This window comes from Anas acuta, chromosome 5 (assembly GCF_963932015.1).
Source record: "Anas acuta chromosome 5, bAnaAcu1.1, whole genome shotgun sequence".
NCBI lineage: Eukaryota > Metazoa > Chordata > Aves > Anseriformes > Anatidae > Anas > Anas acuta.
In genome coordinates, this window is record NC_088983.1 from 28,369,398 (window position 1) to 28,386,642 (window position 17,245).

Here is a 17,245-nt window from a genome sequence, read left to right on the forward strand (position 1 = left end):
GCGCTTGTCCTCCCTGCAGAGCTCTGAAGCACCTCCTGCACTGCTCCTCCTTGCACAAACAGCTCACCGGCATGGTAACAACTTGCATCGCAGGGTTTCTATAGGGGAGCTTTTCCTAGACCTCTAAGTTGGCATACAGCCCTTTAAAGCTGTTGATATCTTGCAGCAGGGATTACCCTGCAGCTGGTTTCCCCACCAGTCCCTACCCACGTTTGATCTTGTATGTGAAAACTGGAGATGAAGGCAGAGAGCCAGCCTCTGAGGTCGGATGTGATCACGGGCAGGAGTAGCACAAGTCAGACCTGTGGGGCTCTGAACAGTCTCCTCCTTCAGGAGGGCTGCATATGCAGAAGAGGGGCTTCAGTCCTTTTTGTCCTAATGACAACGATGGGTGCAGGGTGGTTAGAAACCAGAATGAGTTGAATCAGCAGCTCATCTCATAGCTGCAGCAGCGGCACCAGCCCAGGCAGAAACCTCTGCACACCCACCAATGCTTGCAGGGAAGCTGGTTCCTGGAGAACAACTGAGATCTTAGAGATAAAATATTACTTTCAAAAATCCTGGACTTTTATTCCCAGAGCTCCTCTTCAATGGGGGAGCAGTGACGGGTTTATTGACTCTCGTCCAGCTGCAGTCCTGCTTTTTGGTGATATGCGGTGCACCAGGCAGGCAGCCCTGAATGTAAACATCCTGCAGCTCTCACGGCCTCTGAAGGCCATACTGCTATTGAAGGGGAGGAAAAGGAAGGAAAACTGCAATTTTGCTAGCACTACTTGTACAAAAGGAACTGGCTCTGACAGCATTTAAGGCACCGTGTGATGTTAGCTGGTCAGACAAGGAGAGAGGGAGGTGGGGGGCGGCAGAAAACAACCAGAATATCCCACCTGAAACTCTCACACTTGAACTTTCCAGCCTAAAAATTACTCAAAATAAGTGTTTGGGATGGATCAACTGTTTCAAGCAATTTCTGTGGTGGAAAAGGCTCGGTGGATGCCCAGTGTAACCCAGCTTCTCACTGAGTGATGTGCCAGCAGAGCCAGCACACAGCACAGGCTGTTTGCTTTACTGCCCCCGGGTGTGTAATTGCAGGCAAGTGCTTTAAGGGTCCTTGATAACCCTGCAGCACACTTCAGCATCTCGGTTTTGCTGTGAATTTGTCTCTTCATAGTGCTGTAACACATCTGTGTGACAGCACTCCCCAGGAGCAGGCATTGATGCTGCGCTCAGCTGGAGCTGAGGAAGGGTTCCTCCTGCAGACAGAGACTGCAGGCAAGGCTTAAATGGAAAGGCAAGCACGCCACGTGCTGTTAGGTGAACTGGGGCAGGGAGGGAGGGCTGCAATCTGATGGATGCAATCTGAAATTATCTGTCCCCTTCCCCGTCCCTGGGCTGTGAGTTATTGCAGGGGGCAGCTCTCACAGCGGCACCAAAAAGCAGCCAGAGCAGGGGAGGTCACAGATCTGCTCCTTCCCTGGCTGGGGGGTGGCTTGGCAGAGCTGCCCAGCCCGCCTGGGGCCAGAGCATCCCTCCCTCAGCCCCAATAATTTTCCCTTTGCTCTCCCGAAGCAGCAGCAAGGTGCTGCTGGGGATGCTGCTGACTGCATGGCACAGGGAGGATGCTGATGCTCAGGGACTGCTTTACCCAAAGGGTAAGTGTGAAAGGGTGAATTAAAAGTTACGCCCGCCGAGAGATGGCACAGCATTTCTGCAGATGCTGCTGAGTCTCTAGGGGCTGAATTGTTCCTTGCAGCGAGGACGGGAATGAGGTCATTCATAAAAGAGGGACTGATGGCGGAGGATGACAGTGGGGCTGTCCTCCTCCAGGGAGCCCCTCCACACATCACGTGCAAGCTGCATGTTGCCTTTTCATTTTTATTTTCTTTTTCCTCCAAGTATCTTCTAATATAATCAGAAAATTGCACTTCTAAAAGTGCTTTTGGCCAGGAAAAGGAGACAGCAGCCTATGATTCATTTATAAGATGCTCTGGGAGCCGTGTAATTGCTTTACACCGGCTGGAGGTCCCCAAGGGGCTGCGTCTCTATTCCCAGAGATGCTAGGCAGAAGTAAAGGGAGAGCTGATGCTGAAGGACTGTGGACTGGAGCTGAGGAAGGGAAGATGAGCAAGCGGATTTGATACTGATGTTTTTTCTGGCCCCAGAGGGATGTCATAAGTGTGGGAAGGATGGGAGAGTAAAAGGGGAGAAATCCAGGTGATGCCACTTGCATGCTGGGGTTCTCACTTCACAGGTTCACAGCAGGTCCTCTTGGTTATGGGAGAGCTTTCCCATTGCTGCCAGTGTTGGTTTTTCATCTACCTTAATTTTTTTTTATTTTTTTTTTTTTTCAAGCCTGATTTTGGTCCTAAATTGGATGAAAACATTGACTCTGCTATGCTGAGGGTGGTGTAAAGAGGCAGCAAAATGCCAGGGCTGGTTCCATTGTGGAACAATCTGAAAAGTCATTCTGCTGGCATGTGCTTATACATTTCCAGGATTTGAAGTAACACATTTTCCTTTCTTCGAGTATATGGAGGCTTTCTTTTTTTTAACAGCTTTTTTTAAAAAATAAAAAAAAAAAAGCCATACTTCTTAAGCAAAAGTTACTCTTCTTCCTTCCCTTAAGCTTGCATTTGGTAAAATTTCATGAAATATTTAATCTTTAAGCGATTTCAACTAGGTCATATTATTGAAGTATTCAGATGGGGAGAAAAAAAAAAAAAAGAGAGAGAAAACAAAATAAGCTGTAGTTGTATGAGTAGTTTTCCCCTGACGCATAACTCCTTTTTAGAAGAGGGACAGTTTCATGGAAAAGCTTGTAAGGGCAATAATTTAAAACTGCTGCTTATTCATCATCACTTGCCATTCCCAGACTAAGCTGTGGATTCATATTTGATGAATCCATTTGGCCTTCAAACATTTTATAGGCACTCTTTTTTTCTTTTTAATGTGAACAAGATCCTTTGGTCCAGCTGTCACAACAGGCACTGATGTTTACATCAGGGTTGGCTTTTTGTTTTGGACTGAATTTCTTCAAATAAAGAGACAGCGCGTCTGACTTCCAGCTCTGTGAGCCTGGGGAAGAAGACAAAAGTCAAGCTGCCTCCTGTGTCATTGCTGTCATTGTTTGGACTCCCCAGGGTCAGTTGCTGGCCTTGGTTGTATTTCTGTCATCCTTTTGTCTAAGCAGGTCAACGTGGCCATGCAGCTCCGACATAGCTGACAGTGCTGAGATGTGGGCCACGGGAAAGTCCGGCTCCTTTCCCAACACTGGTTGCTCTCCATCCCACTTCTTTATGGACTATTCATTTATGGACTTCAGAGTTTTCCCCTCCTTGAAACCCACAACTGACTTTCAGATATGGGGGATTGGATCCCTCAAGAGAGGTGCTATTTTTGTACATGCTTCTGCTTCAGAAGGGGAGCATGTAAACATAATTTATTTATTTATTTATTTTTAAGAGGAGTTTAGGCAGATTAGGTTAACTGCTCCACAGGAAGCCAAGTGATTTTTTTTTTGGTCAACCCCTTCAAATGGCCACGTTGTAATCAGAGGGTTCCTGATGGAGAATCATGCTATTGCGCATCCAATTTCTTACAAGTTATGAAGCATACCAAGAGAAAGCAATGCTTAGCTCTAACTTTAACCAAACTTGCTTGAACAAGCACATTAAATATGTTCCTAGCATGTTTTCACATGGATGTCTTCTCCCCATAGTGTAACTGATAATAATTTTCTCTTTATCCTCAGGGGTTTTTCTGCTTCGCTCTGGCCTTCTGCGGGCTGATACCAGCTGCCTGCTGGAGATACGCGCACAGCACAGAGGTAAGCTTCCTCTGCTAGGAAATACCAGCAGCCTCTCATCAGATGCAGGTTTTATACCAATTTCTCCTTTTAAAAGGGACAGCTGGTGGTAATTAAGCCATCCTCATCAAGGTCTATAGGATGTATGTTGTGTTACATCCCTCCTCTGCAAGAAATAGGTCATTTAAAGGGAGAGAAGGGATTGTGGGGTGCTGGCCCCAGAAATTCTTAGACAGGACAAATGTTTTCTCTTGAAGGTAAATTGAAATATATATATTGCTTTAAATAGCTATGGCTGTTTCATTTTTTGAAAAATAAGGTGTTTGGCTTTTGGAAAGTTTTCTTTTTTTCGGTCTCAAATATCAGGTAGTCTCCAGCCAGCTCTAATTCCTGGTAGCTTCACCTGGGAGCCTCAGTTCAAAGGTTGTGGCTGCTTGGTTTGTCTCTGTCTCTGTTGAGATCTATGAGAAACACCCAGGAATTGTGCCTGTTAACCAGCATCAGTGGCACAGTGAAATAGCTAGTGTGAAAAACAGCATTTGGGGTTGATGTCATGCTGGGATGCATGGTCTGGAGGAGAAGACTGCAGGAGGCTGGATTTTCAGGTCTCTGAATTGTTACGCCAGAGCTCGCTGCTGGAGAGCTGGATAGTGCTGGAGATGAAGGGTGATGGGGAGATGTAAGTTACGTGACAGCAGGATGGGGCTTAGTACTTCAGGAAGGCTGGACTTTTAATTCTTTCCTGAGTTGATATCATTTCTTTTCATCTGCTTTACATGTTTACTCCTCTTCCTATTCAGGTGAATTTGTTGCTTCTTGGTCTTAATTCCACCCATGCTCAAAAAAAAAAAGAGAGAGAGAGTTGGGATTTAATTTTTTTTTTTTTTTTTTTTTTTTGTGGAGCATAGTTCCACCAAAACCCCAGAGATTCAGTCTGTGCTTGGGCTGCTGCAATTGCACCTCTTTGTGCTCACACTCGACCCACAGAACACAGCTCGTAGAAACTCCATGTTGTAATGGTTTGGTGTCCTGTGGGGAGGTTAAAATCCTGTCCCTGTGGGGCTGTAAGACCAAAGGGCAATGTCTGGGAAGCAGTAAGGGATAAGCTCCTGCCTCTCTAGAAAGCTTGCCCACAGCTGACCAGGAGCTGAAGTTCCTCTGCAATAAGGGTCAGACCAAAGGCACTGGATCTCAGAAAGGCAGGAACACAAAAACCCAGCACGTGTGGAGCAATGCTTTCCAGCTGCCTACAGCCTGTCACTTGGAGATGAGCTGCTGGTTCTTTTGTGTGTGATGTCCTCTGGATTTTTTTTTTTCCTCCATGAATTTGTCCAGCTGCTTTGAAAACGTCAGGTGAACACTGATAGCATAGCAGCAGCGTTCATCTCTATTGCAGCACCACCTGTGCACAAAGGTCCCACCCTTACCTGGCTAAAGCAGTGTCCGTCAGAGCTGAGACATCCATAGCAAAGAGTCTTCTTACAGCCCCTGTATAAATTTTCCTTGGTTTCAGGCAAAGCTATGAAAATATGTCATTTTCACACTAGCATTTAAATATGGAAATAATAATTTGCAATCAATACAAAAGGGAGACCTCAAGCCGGGAATCTCCTTCTTCTGCACAGGTTTCTAATGAGAGCTTTAAACAGAAGCGGTGTTACCAAAGAAGTGGCAGCAGAAAGTGTGTCTGGGTGGTCTTTGGAAATTGCATTATGTGAACAGGCTGTTTAGATATTCTTGCTCCAAAAATGTGAAATAGGCTGTGAAAAGACCACAAGAAAAAGTTGTATATTGAATGAATAAGGGTATGTGCCATTTAACAAAATATTTAGCTGAGTATATTTAAAGAATGATACCAATCAACAAAACACTTCGCTGAACATATTTAAAGACTTTCTCTGTAAATGTTTTAATCGCTACATCTGTTTTTACTTCAAATCATTATCCTGTTTTTTGCTTTGAGTGCCCTGCCCATAAATGCACCCATGTGTTATGGTTAGCTTTAGTACTCATTTTTTATTGTTTGTTTTAAGCAAAACAGAAATAGTTTTCACAAGACAAAATGTTTTTTGTTTTTGTTTCAAAATGTTTACTTTTCAGATATAGAAAAACAGCAGTATTTCTGACAACAGAAAAAATAAAATACCATTGGGGATCCCCTTGGGTTTCTCTTCTTGCTAAATGCAAAGAAAAGCAGGGACTAAAAATTATGAAAGATTTAATTATAGGAACGTCACTTACAAAACACATGGAAATTTGGCTTGGCTTGAAAGATAACTTGTCTCACCAGTGAAGAAGAAAGGCCAGATGTGACTGCCTCCCCAGGACAGACAGTGCAGTGGTACGGACTGCTGAGTGGGGTGGGGGATTCAAAAGGCTTGAGAAGTTTCATTATAGAACAGTTTGCTTGTCTGATTTTCTCAAAGTAAAGAGAAAAACTAAACCAGAGGCCCTCACACAGCCTCCTGCATGTTTATGTTTTCAGAAATAGCAGTAATATGGGGAGAAATCAGTCAAATTCACCAGTATCTTGTAAGTCTGTTGGGATGAGCCCTTCCCTCCTTCTGCAAGTAGGAGCTGGGAAGTTTCTTATCCTCCGATCCACAGCAGATGCTCTCAGTATTTTATTCCACTTGATCTAAAAAATAAATAAAATTAAATAAAAATCCTTTATAGAACAGAACCCTCTTACTGAAAATCATCCAGCTAGAATGAAAAAGCCCAATCTCCAGCTGAAAAAGGGTTTTGATGGTTATTTTCAAGAGGCAGTAGATAGAAGTGTTGTTTGAACATGATAAAAGCAAGATGTCCTTCTTGCCTTTGACTCTTGAGAGACCTGTTTACAGTACTTCTTGCAGAGAAGCTATGCAGGACTGGAGAAAAAGACAATTCATTTGTAAATATTCACTGTTCTCAGACCTCGCCACTGTAAACAAAATGTGAATCTTTCTCATTTCCCATTCTCTACTGCTTTTCAGGGTTTCTATCCCTCCTAATTGAATTATTTCAGACATCTGTCATGGCTTTTTAATTTCAAGTTACCTACTTTCCAGACAGACTCAGTGTCACCAGTTTTTATTTGTAAAACAGCTTATCCCAGCTGTGCAAAAATAACAAATCCGGGATTTATTGTGCCTTGCCACAAAAACTTGAATCCTTTGTTCAGCACTGTAGTTAGCCCTTGCTCCATGTCTACATGGCCAATAACTGGGTTTTGGGCTTTGGGCTGTCTTCTGAGGGTGCTACACATTCATCTCCCTGCATTAAATTATAGGAATTACTGTTGAGAAATAAGGTTCCCTTTTCCGATGTATGCCTGCCTGGTAGGTTTGGCCACAAAAGGGTGAATGAAATGGGGAAGAATAAATAAATCAGAATAATGTCTTGGATCCTATACCTGTCTCTCTGATGTGTACAACGCAGCTTAGTTCCTATGAGATCAGCAGTCATTAGCAGGCAACAGTGACTGCTTCAGAAAGGAAGACAGTGTCCCTGCTCTGGCCCAGCTCATGAGGAGTAGCAAAGGTGGTGGTGGAGTTATGAATGAAGAAGCTCCCAAAACACAGTTTGTCCAAAAACAGAGTGTTGAACGTGCATCTGACTTTGTCTGCAGCACATGGCCTTACCCAGCCCCTGCTGTAATAGACAAGGAGGGCTTTTGATGTTCTTGCTAACTAATACAGAATGGGTTTGAGGCTTAGTTCTGTGCTTTGCTGCAGAAAAGGCCAGAGGAGCTTCAACGTCATGTCACATTCTGGTTTTCCCTTTCTCTGCAGCAGCTTAGTACGTGCTCCCAGGAGCCCCATGAGCCCATTGGGGTTGGGAAGGTGAATCAGCAGAAATAAAATCACTGCAGCTCAAAAGGAGTTCTGCAGCAGAAGAGCTTCTAATTACAGGGGTTTGTTGTTAGGTAAATGTTAGCTTAAAACCAAATACATTTACAATTTCCTGACTTGAGGGAAATTTTGAAACTAAGCACTGGTGCATATGGTTGTGCCAGGCTTCTTGTTTGGACTGGAGGAGCTGTTCCATTTGCCACAAGATGCCAGGGGAAAAAAAATGCTGATGTATCCAAAACATCTCACAGCATCCTGTCCTGAGGGTGGAGTGGCCAGAAGATGACAATATAAGCAGCTGCTTTGTGCCTCCTGCATTGGTGTGTATCTGTCCCCACTTCTGGTGTGAAGAGCCAATTTCTTGAGTAATTTTTGGTCGAAAGGTTGCTTAACTTTGAATTGGCTGTAATTATGAGGCAATCTCTTAATTTTCAAGTTGCTGGGTGATTTCAGAAGGAGGTTTCCCCAGCAGCTTTCCCTCCATGTGCATAGAAAGGTGTCAGCCTCTTTGGGTTGTGCTGGACTGCACGTACTCAGAGTTTGCCTTGTCCTTGCACATCCGTGTCGTTTCTGCAGTTATGCAAGAAGTGATGAAATGCTTCCCGGTAATTCCTTAAATAGTGTTGTAGAGATTCTTCTGGTGGCAAGCAAAATCTGGTTTTTTGTTTGTTTCTGTCATTTGTAGCAGTTTATGTTGGGGCAAATTCCTACAGGGTCTGGTCCAGGGTGATGGTCTCACCCTAAGGAAATGCTTTAATGCAAGATTAAGTCCATGATTTCAGTTGGTCTTAAACACCAGCTGGAGGTGTGTTCAGGTGCTTTCTGAAGCTAGAACCAAAGCACACAGGCAGATTCCTTCCTGAAGCGGCAGGGCTGGGACAGGAATGCAGCTGTTCACAGGGGCCTTTCAAGAGCCTTTGCCAAAAGCAGGGATTTTGCTGTTAAAACAATGTGAACAATCAGATGTCTTCCTTGCTCCTGATGTTATTCATATTACCAGGCACAATTGTTTTAACGTAAGCACTGAGTTTTTCCCCTGTCTCTGAAGCATGCAAAATTGGAATAAGTAAATAAATAGGGGAAAACCCTCCCCCCTTTTTAAATACCATGAATCTTTCCCAGCATTTGCATTCCCATCATGTACAAATGCCCCACTCCCACGGCAAGACAGTGCTGCCCTTTGTCTGACGCGACGCTCAGGCACTCACCCTCTTGCTTTTTATAATTTATCGCTGCCCCGGCTCTGAACCCGTGTGGCCCCATTTCTGCTGCTTCCCGTGGTAGAGCTGGGGATGCTGTTTCCAGCAGCATCAGCCACAGTGCCTGAGGGTGCTCGGATGGTCCTCAACATCCCAGCACAAAGTGGCACATCCAACCTTCACATGGCCATAGGGGATTGGATCTAGTGCTGATACAACATTTTAATTGTAAAATTAGTTTTTAAAAAAGCATTTGTCTATACTTTTAGTGGGAAAGTAGTCTTGACTGGCACTGGTTTCACATGCTACGGGCAAGAGATGGTATGATGATAGTTTGGGGAGGTTCATCGATGGTTGGATGTAGCATCTGAACTGTGGGAGCACAAAGAAGCAGTGTGGGCCCTTGGCAGTACACTGTTTTTGCAGTTCTGTTATAAAATGTGGACTGAAATACTTCTTTTGCTCTACAAATATACAAAATCAAGGAAACGAGGACCTTGACACACTGAGGCTGGTGTCACTCATTGGAGGTACAGCCTCAGATCTGGAAGGTTTAAGGGAAAAAAAACTTTTGGTGTTTATTAACTACCTGACTATTTATTTTTTTTTTTAATTATTTTTATTTTTTGGACTTTTCTGTGAAGTATCTGGTACCCTGCCACAGACACAAACCAATGCTCCTGGGCTCATGAGAAGCACAGAGGCTGTGGTGTTCCCTTGCACACTGGCTGGATGCTACGTGCCCTGTTCATCCTGCTGGACTTCTGCTGCTGGTTTGGGCTATGGGGGTGAGAAAGGAGGAGGAGGTTTGTAAGACAGAAGCTGAAAGGAGAAGGAAATGTGTGTGTGTGTGTATATAAAGGCATATATGTGATCTGCTGTTCTCAATGACAAGCAGGGAGACCTGGCTTGTGGTTTGGTGCTCAGCTAACTCAGGCAGCGTTCCTCCATTTAGCGAGCAGAGCTGTGGGAAGGTGTGAGTCACTCGTAATGGGAGCTGGCAGCTGCCAGAGCACTTTGGCCAGCCGTGCTGTTCAAAGCTAGTTTGTGCCCCTGGAGAAGCATTGTCTGCATCTGTCTTTCGGGAAGGCAGCACTGAGGCGGGAGGGAAGCAGTGAAACAGGTCAGCACTTTCATCAGCTCCTTGTGCAACTGATTCAAAACAGGAGGCAGTGCTGGAATTGGAGAGAAATAGCTTTGTAAGGCTTTGCTTCTCCTGCTTTGTTATTTCACGATGGCTTTTGCTCCCTTCTCTGTTTGCATAACCCTCAGTGATGCACCAAAAGACAGGGGCTGCCTGTTCCTGTCCCAAAACCTGCAAGAAAAGGAAAATCCATGAGTTATTTAAAAAATAATAACACATTTACAACAATACAAAATTATATATGTATATGTATATATCAAAAGAAAACATGAAAATGACTTGGCTGAAAGTCTCACTTGGATCACCCTGCTCTCTTTGCATCAGTGGTCTCTAGTGATTGCTGACATCAGAGGGGAGCAGCACCTGATCTTATGCAGGTTTTGGAGGCAGGGGCTGCAAGGCTGCTCTGGTTTGCAGTGCTGGCAGGATTTCTGCATCTGGGATTGACTGACTTGATGAAGCCTGAAGCAGAGGAAGGGAGCTGACATGCTGTTAGAGAAGTGTATGTGTAGAGGGGCGTTCATTGACATCTCTTGCTTGCAAAGGAATCAGATCTGAATACTGATCTCCTTGTCACACGTATCTGTTCCAAGTACAGTTACAGGGTAAAAAATAATCTCTTTTCGTGAATAACGAGGCAAAATTGTGAATTTCTCTCTTGGAGGAAAAAAGTGAAATTTATTTTAGTTTCTAATAGCCAAAGGCAAGAACAGAAGTGGTTTCAACAGAGTAAATGCCTTCTTGCAATCATAAATTCTTCTTCTTGGGGGGCATAAAGGATTTAGAGGATGATGAACAATCTCAAAATTCCTTCTTTCTTTTACTTTAAGTGAAAAGTGCTATTCTATTAAATCACTTGGAGTCACCCACATCAATCTCAGTGGTGTTTTTCCATTTATTGTATCCACTAACTCATCTCTATCACCCCTAAATGTTTCATTAAGGAATGCAGACAGAAATGAGAGACAGCAATTATTTCACTAATATAGAGCTGCTACATTTTGCCAAGCTTCTTCCAGGAAAAGAATTACTGTAAGGTGCAACCTCCATACCACTTAACCTGGAGGTTTTTGTCAAGCCAAAGCCCAGCTGATGCTCCATTTTCAGCTTTCCCTGTTGTTTTTTCGTACTGACGAGCACTGGAGGTACATTCTCTTTGCAAGGGAGACCTTTGCCCAGAAATACCCCTCCAGCAACAGGCCTCAGTGTGCAAGCTAACTAGTTTTGAACCATGCAAAAAATCAGCAGCATGTCACTGGGAACAGGAAAATCCATGTGGCCATCGTGGTACTAATGTGTAGTGGGGGCATAAGACCTCGCGAGGAGAAGCCCAGACAGATTTCCTCTTCTGCAGCTGCATCTATCCACCCATCCATCACATGCTAACTGCTGCCTGAGTTAAGGGATGAGGCACAGCTGTGGCTTTCTTAACGTGTTACTGACAGTATCAGCATAACCACTCAAACTTAACAAGCATCCGGTTGCTTAAATGGGAGAAAAAGCACCCTGATCAATTTTTTTTTATCCTCCAACACATGGTGCAAGAAACAGGAAAAAAAAAAGCAGTTATTGTGAGGTGATAGACTGAAAGTTGCCCTTCATTGGAGTGTGCGATGGGAATCTATTGAGGATGGCAATTTGGTACAGAGCAAAGAAGTACTCAAGCTCTTCACTGTGTTATGTCCCAGCTCCCAGGAAACTTTAGGGATGAATTTGTGCCTCATGAACAAAATAAGCCGTGTTGCAAAAAAAAAAAAAAGGCTAGGTCATGAAACCATCTGCTGACTCTCTCATGCTTTTGGTTTTTAATTATTTTTTACATCATTAGGCATGCATGAGGCTGCATGCCCTTTTGGCCTTAGTATATGCTGCCATGCATGACTTCAGAGCTTGGCTGCAGCTCTGAGCACAAGTGTAACCCCATCCCAGGCAGAAAAGTTGCTAGGATGATGTCTCATAAGTACAACCTTTTGCTGTCTCCTCTTGTTAAACCAGCCCCCTCATATGCTCCATGGCACAGTTTCCTTCAGAGAAGGAACAGCCACTGATATACGGAGATTTAGGACTTTACATACACCACTGAAATATTTAAACTGGAAAGCTCTCTGCAGTAATCTTTGCAAACAAATTTCTACGTTGCTAGAAGACAACAACTTTCCCTTCCAGCATCCAATGATTCTAGCAAAAATCAGGAAGATGATGTGGAGGAACTCCAGTCAAAGCACTTTTTTTTTTTTTAAAAAAAAAAAAAAGAAAGAAAAAAAAAAAAAAGCTTTGTACTTTGATGTTCCCTTACTATGATCTGAATAGTGTATTCAGATAATAGCTGGATATAAATGCTGGATATAAACGCTAGATGTAATTGCTAGATAGAAGTGCTGAGAACAACTAATCGGCAAATTGTACTCTCATGCTTGCCTAGACACACGTCTTAAAAGGAAATTATTGCTATAAAACATTTTCCATTTAATCCTTTGTGCTTTAACTTCTTGGAGGCTGCTTGGGAAAACGAAAATTCAGTAAATAACTAAGAATCCAGCTCCTAAGTGAGCTCAGAAATACTGTGTAATTTAAGTCTCCAGTAGTCTTAATGTGTCTGGAGAGTACGCTTCCCTCATCATCATCACCACTGCTGTAGTCGAGACAACTGTGAGGAGTGTCTGGTGGCGAATTCCTCCCTTGTTGTTTCTTAGGGTAGGAATAGTTTTCTGCCATGGTTTTTTTTTATGGGAATCTTGTTCCTTCAGTCTTCTCCCATTGCCCCCCTTCCTTCAAACAGCTGTGGCGAAAACACTTGGCATCATCATGGTGCACCTAAAATAAGAAGTCTCTTTTTGGGAATGACTTTTGTCAGATTGCTTTCTGTGAAGTACTGTGCACAGCTGCACCGCTCACTGCACAGATACTGCAGGGGAGAGTACATGCTATTTACAGCAGGGAGTGTGTACAATCACAGAACAGTTTGGCTTGGAAGGGACCTTAACAATCATCTAATTCTAACACCCTGCCATGGGCAGGACATCTCCCACCAGCCCAGGTTGCCCTCAGCCCCATCCAGCCTGGCCTTGGGCACCCTTAGGGATGGGGCCTTCACAGTTTCTCTTGGCAGCCTGCACCAGGGCCTCACCACCCTGAGTAAATAATTTCTTCTTTATATCTAACCCAAATCTACTCTTTTTTAGTTGAAAGCCATTCCCCCTTGACCTATCGCTACACTCCCTAACAAAGAGTCCCTCCCTTACTCTCCTGTTGCTATTAGCAGTAACGAGGGCCTGGACTCTGCAGTGGTCTTTGCAGATGAAATATCACTGGGTGAAGTCTCATCTTACCTGTGGTTTGAGTACAGTTATAAAGTGGCCAGATCTGGCCCAATGCTCGCTGCAGCCAAAGGAGTATTTTTGTGAGGTTTTGGGGAATATGCCCAGCCAAGGCAGGGGGCTTAAAATTACGTGTCCCAATATTTCCTGGCTCAGGTCTCAGCAAACTTTTGACGTTAAACTTATGGATTGCTTTCAAACGCTGTTTGCTTTGCTGTTTCAGAGACCCTTGTCCAAAGATAAATCTGTGTGAGAGATTAGGGTAAGCAGGAGCATAATCTTGTGATTGTTTGAACCTGTGCTATCAAGTCACTTGAACCCTCTTGGGGAAAGAAAAAAAAAAAGTACATAAAATCCAAATGTAGGCCTCTTAAGGGAAACCTCAGTGTCTGGGGGTAATAGTAAATATGAAAAGGCAAAATTGCACATGTAGCACTATTAACTTCCCTTGATCTGTGTGTATGTAGTTATAACACAGAGTAGTTGTATTCCTGCAACGTAGATGGGAGTTGGGATATTCATAAGCAGCTGATAACTTTGTGGGTTAAGAAGCAGGCTGCTCTGCTCCTGTTCCTTCCTCAGCAACACAAGGCCACAAGAGGAGGCTGAAATATTATTCTTTTTCATTATTCTCAATCCAGTTCTTCAGTGGAAGTGGAAACTTTTTTTACTGAATCCATTTATTTAATTGCTGCTGCTGGAAAGCTGCTTCATGGCCCACTAGAACTTAGACAAGTTTAGATGTTTTGCTTTTTATTGGGGTTTAAGATTTGCTCAGAAGCAGGATGGTGCACACATCCACCAGTAATCTCATTTTACTCCAGTACCTGCCCTTCCTCCTCACCTGTGTGGGACAGCTCAGTGGTATGGACCTTGACATTAAGGTCTGATGCACCTTGGCTCAGCATCTCTGTGCCCTGCCCATTGCTGGAGCTCCCTCATTAAAGCTACCAGATTGCTCCTGCCTCACTGTCTGGTTGCCCTCTGACATGCAGAGAAGCATCCCGATGGATGGAAGCTTTGCTGCATGTTGAGCAACCCCTGATCTGGTGGTGGGATTATGGCTCATCACCTGCTAGCTCTGGTGGACATGCAGGTGTATGATCACCCTTAGAAACCTCCAACCCTCCCCGCTGCTATTCCTGTTGATAGCTTTGGAATATCTCCTAAAGACATGGTGCTTAAATTTATCCCTGGTGACATGGAGCTGAGTCTGATGCAGGTAATCTCCTCAGCCTCCCTCTCTCCCTTTCCTTGTCAGTCATTGCCTTTTGGACAACGAGGTGGGACAGAACGATATTGCAGTAATGGCTATAAATCACCTCAAACAGCCCTGCTTTCACTCCCAAGATGTTCAGAGGCCGGCACATTGTGCTGTAATTTTTTTCCCCTAGAGTAATTTCTAGTGCAGCCCCTTAAGACTTAACTTAAAAGCCTCTCTGAGTGGTGGCTTTGCTCCAAGAGCCCTCATTCCTCCCCATGCAGCCACCCACTCCACTCTGTATGTCTCGCAGATTGCCTTTCTGCTCTGAAAGCCAAGCATTGCCTTCAGACCCATTCAAATTAACATGGATATGGAAACGAGGGGAAAATGAATGGAAGAAATAGGTGTTCTGTTGTGTTTTTTTTGTTGTTTTTTTTTTTTTGTTTTTTTACTCCAGGCACTAAATGTAATTGTCATATTTTTCCATTGAAACCCAAGCAGCAGGAGTGGGCTGGGATTTGTCAAGCTGCGAGTTCTCACAATTTTAGTAAATATTTAGGATCTGATTCACCGCTGAGTCACCCCGTTACTTCTTCTGGCTCAGTTCAGAGGAAATCCTCTGTCACTGGGATGACACTATCCATCTGACGAGCTCTTGCCTTTGTATTTGAGCATCTCAGGGTGGCAATACTTGTCCTCACAGTCCCTTGTCAGAACAAGGAGTTGGTGTCATCACTGCTTGGCAGGACATGGGGGGGCTTGGAGGCATGTAGGTCAGAGGCACCCATGTTCCTCTTTGACACCAACTCCCAAACTGGCCAGAAGCTCCAGCCATCAGCAGGTGAGACCTTGAAGTGACATGTAGCAGAAAGTGGTACACTTACAGCATCACAGCTCATGGTGGGACTCACCATGTTGTGGGTGCCCCTTGGTGCATGGTGGGTCATACAGCAGCTGCTGCTGTGTGGCAGTGGTTCAGTAGCTGCACAACTCATCTAGCAATATGCCTGGGAGAGACCTTTACATACGTCTGCTTCTGTCGCAGGTGGAAGACAGCATGATGGACGTGTACGACCTTGTGTACGAGGAGGTGAGGAGGAACGTCTCCAGCTTCAGGAGGCACGAGCTGAATGCCATCCACGAAGCAGTAAGTTATCTTCCAGCCTTTGCAGACAGCCTTGTCCTGGAGCATCTTCCCGTTGGTTTCAGCAGGCTGTGGCTGGTGCCTGGCTATGCTTCACAAATGCTGTAAAACTGTTTTATCTTGGGAAGCAGAGGCTCCAGTCAGTTGTGAAGTCTTTCCCCTTCCCACCTGGATTATCCAAGGGCCACCTACTTGAGCATCTCTCTGGTACAAAATTTTCAAAGTTTTTGTGCCATAGCTGGTACATATTGCCTGTCTCAGCCGGCGCTTTGCTGTGCGTCTCCTCCTGCAGCTGGACCTGCTTGGGCAGTGAGCTTGTGGCCTGCAGCAGGGCTGGGTGGGAAGGTCAGGTCTGCTCACCTGTTTCCAGGCTTCTCCCATGCAGCTCCCTCTGTTTTTCTGTTTTCTTAATTTGTTGTAACAAGCACTTTCCAAAGCTGCTTTCATCCAGGCATCTCAAGACACAGAAAAGGACAAATGTTTCTCATTACCATGACAGCCATGGCCCTCAGAGTCGTGACCAGGAACATCAGTGCTTGCTGCAGGGTTGTGGAGCAGCATGTCCAAAGCCACCCTTGGCAAGGAGAACCACCCAACTTCATCCCCTTCTTACTTTAGCCACTTTAACTGATGGAAAAACAGTCCTCATTTTTTTTCCTGAGTTTAATTTCCATTGCAGAAATTACCAATTGCATGCCTACCTGCTTTGTTCCTTTTCTTCCATGAAACTCTATTCCTCTCTTCCAGTTCCTGTGCTGTGGGAAACACTCCCCATTCGGGGACACGGCTGCCGTTGAGCATAATACGTGTCCTCCCAGCCAGGCACAGGCTGCCGGGCAGGTAAGCACAAAGCTTATTCCACTCTCCCACTGTGCTACTACTCATGGACTGCTTAAAATCTTACTGTTTTTTATGCTTAAGCCAGAGTTATGAAGTTACGACCTTTTTGTGGTTTGGTTGTTGTAGGTTAGGTTTTTCTTTGTTTCTTTGTGTTAACCAGAAACAGGAAGGTGTCTCTAGGGGCAGTTTGCTTTGCAGCCCAAGAAAGCCTCCAAAACACTTGTTCTTGCAGCCTGTTGCTTCTTTCCAGCCTTTTCTGTATCTTCTACCTGTGTGGAGATGATGTGATACCACAGGCATGTGTCTGACCTCAAAAAGCTCTTGGGCTTGTCTGTGTGGTGCTAGCTTCTGAGACCTAAAAGGTGTTCTGCTAACAGCAAATGCTGAAGGTGCACATGATAACTCTATTTCCCTCTTCTGTGGGCATTAGTCAGGTATTAAAACTTAAAAGGAGGAACTCATAAAGTAGGATAATTTTGTCCAGCAGCAGCTGCACTGTGTAGACTGGATTTCTCTCCTGTCCAGCATTCCAGTGAAGTGATGGAGAAGCCACCAGTACGGGACTGTATGCAGTGAAGGTGTAATGCAATCTTCATACTCCAGGCAAATCTCTTGTATGCTTTTTTCTATGGGAGTAGCCAAATTAGCTGGCGTAGCTGAAGCTGCAAGCATCATACCATACATTGTCCTTAGGTAAAACAAAACCACGTTGCTACAGCTATGAAGAAACATCCGTGTTACATCAGAGGCTAACGCAAC

At 44.5% G+C, this 17,245-nt stretch overlaps 1 protein-coding gene across 2 annotated transcripts in view; it reads left to right on the top strand.

The window, feature by feature from the left end:
• The window catches only part of TSPAN32 (tetraspanin 32), a 28,982-nt gene that overhangs the window by 7,029 nt on the left and 4,708 nt on the right, over positions 1-17,245 (top strand). For both annotated transcript variants that reach the window (XM_068683450.1, XM_068683451.1), the window contains exons 7-9: positions 3,749-3,823; positions 15,548-15,649; positions 16,394-16,486. In XM_068683450.1, the coding sequence (XP_068539551.1) occupies positions 3,749-3,823; positions 15,548-15,649; positions 16,394-16,486 (270 nt within the window). The remainder of the gene's footprint in view (positions 1-3,748; positions 3,824-15,547; positions 15,650-16,393; positions 16,487-17,245) is intronic.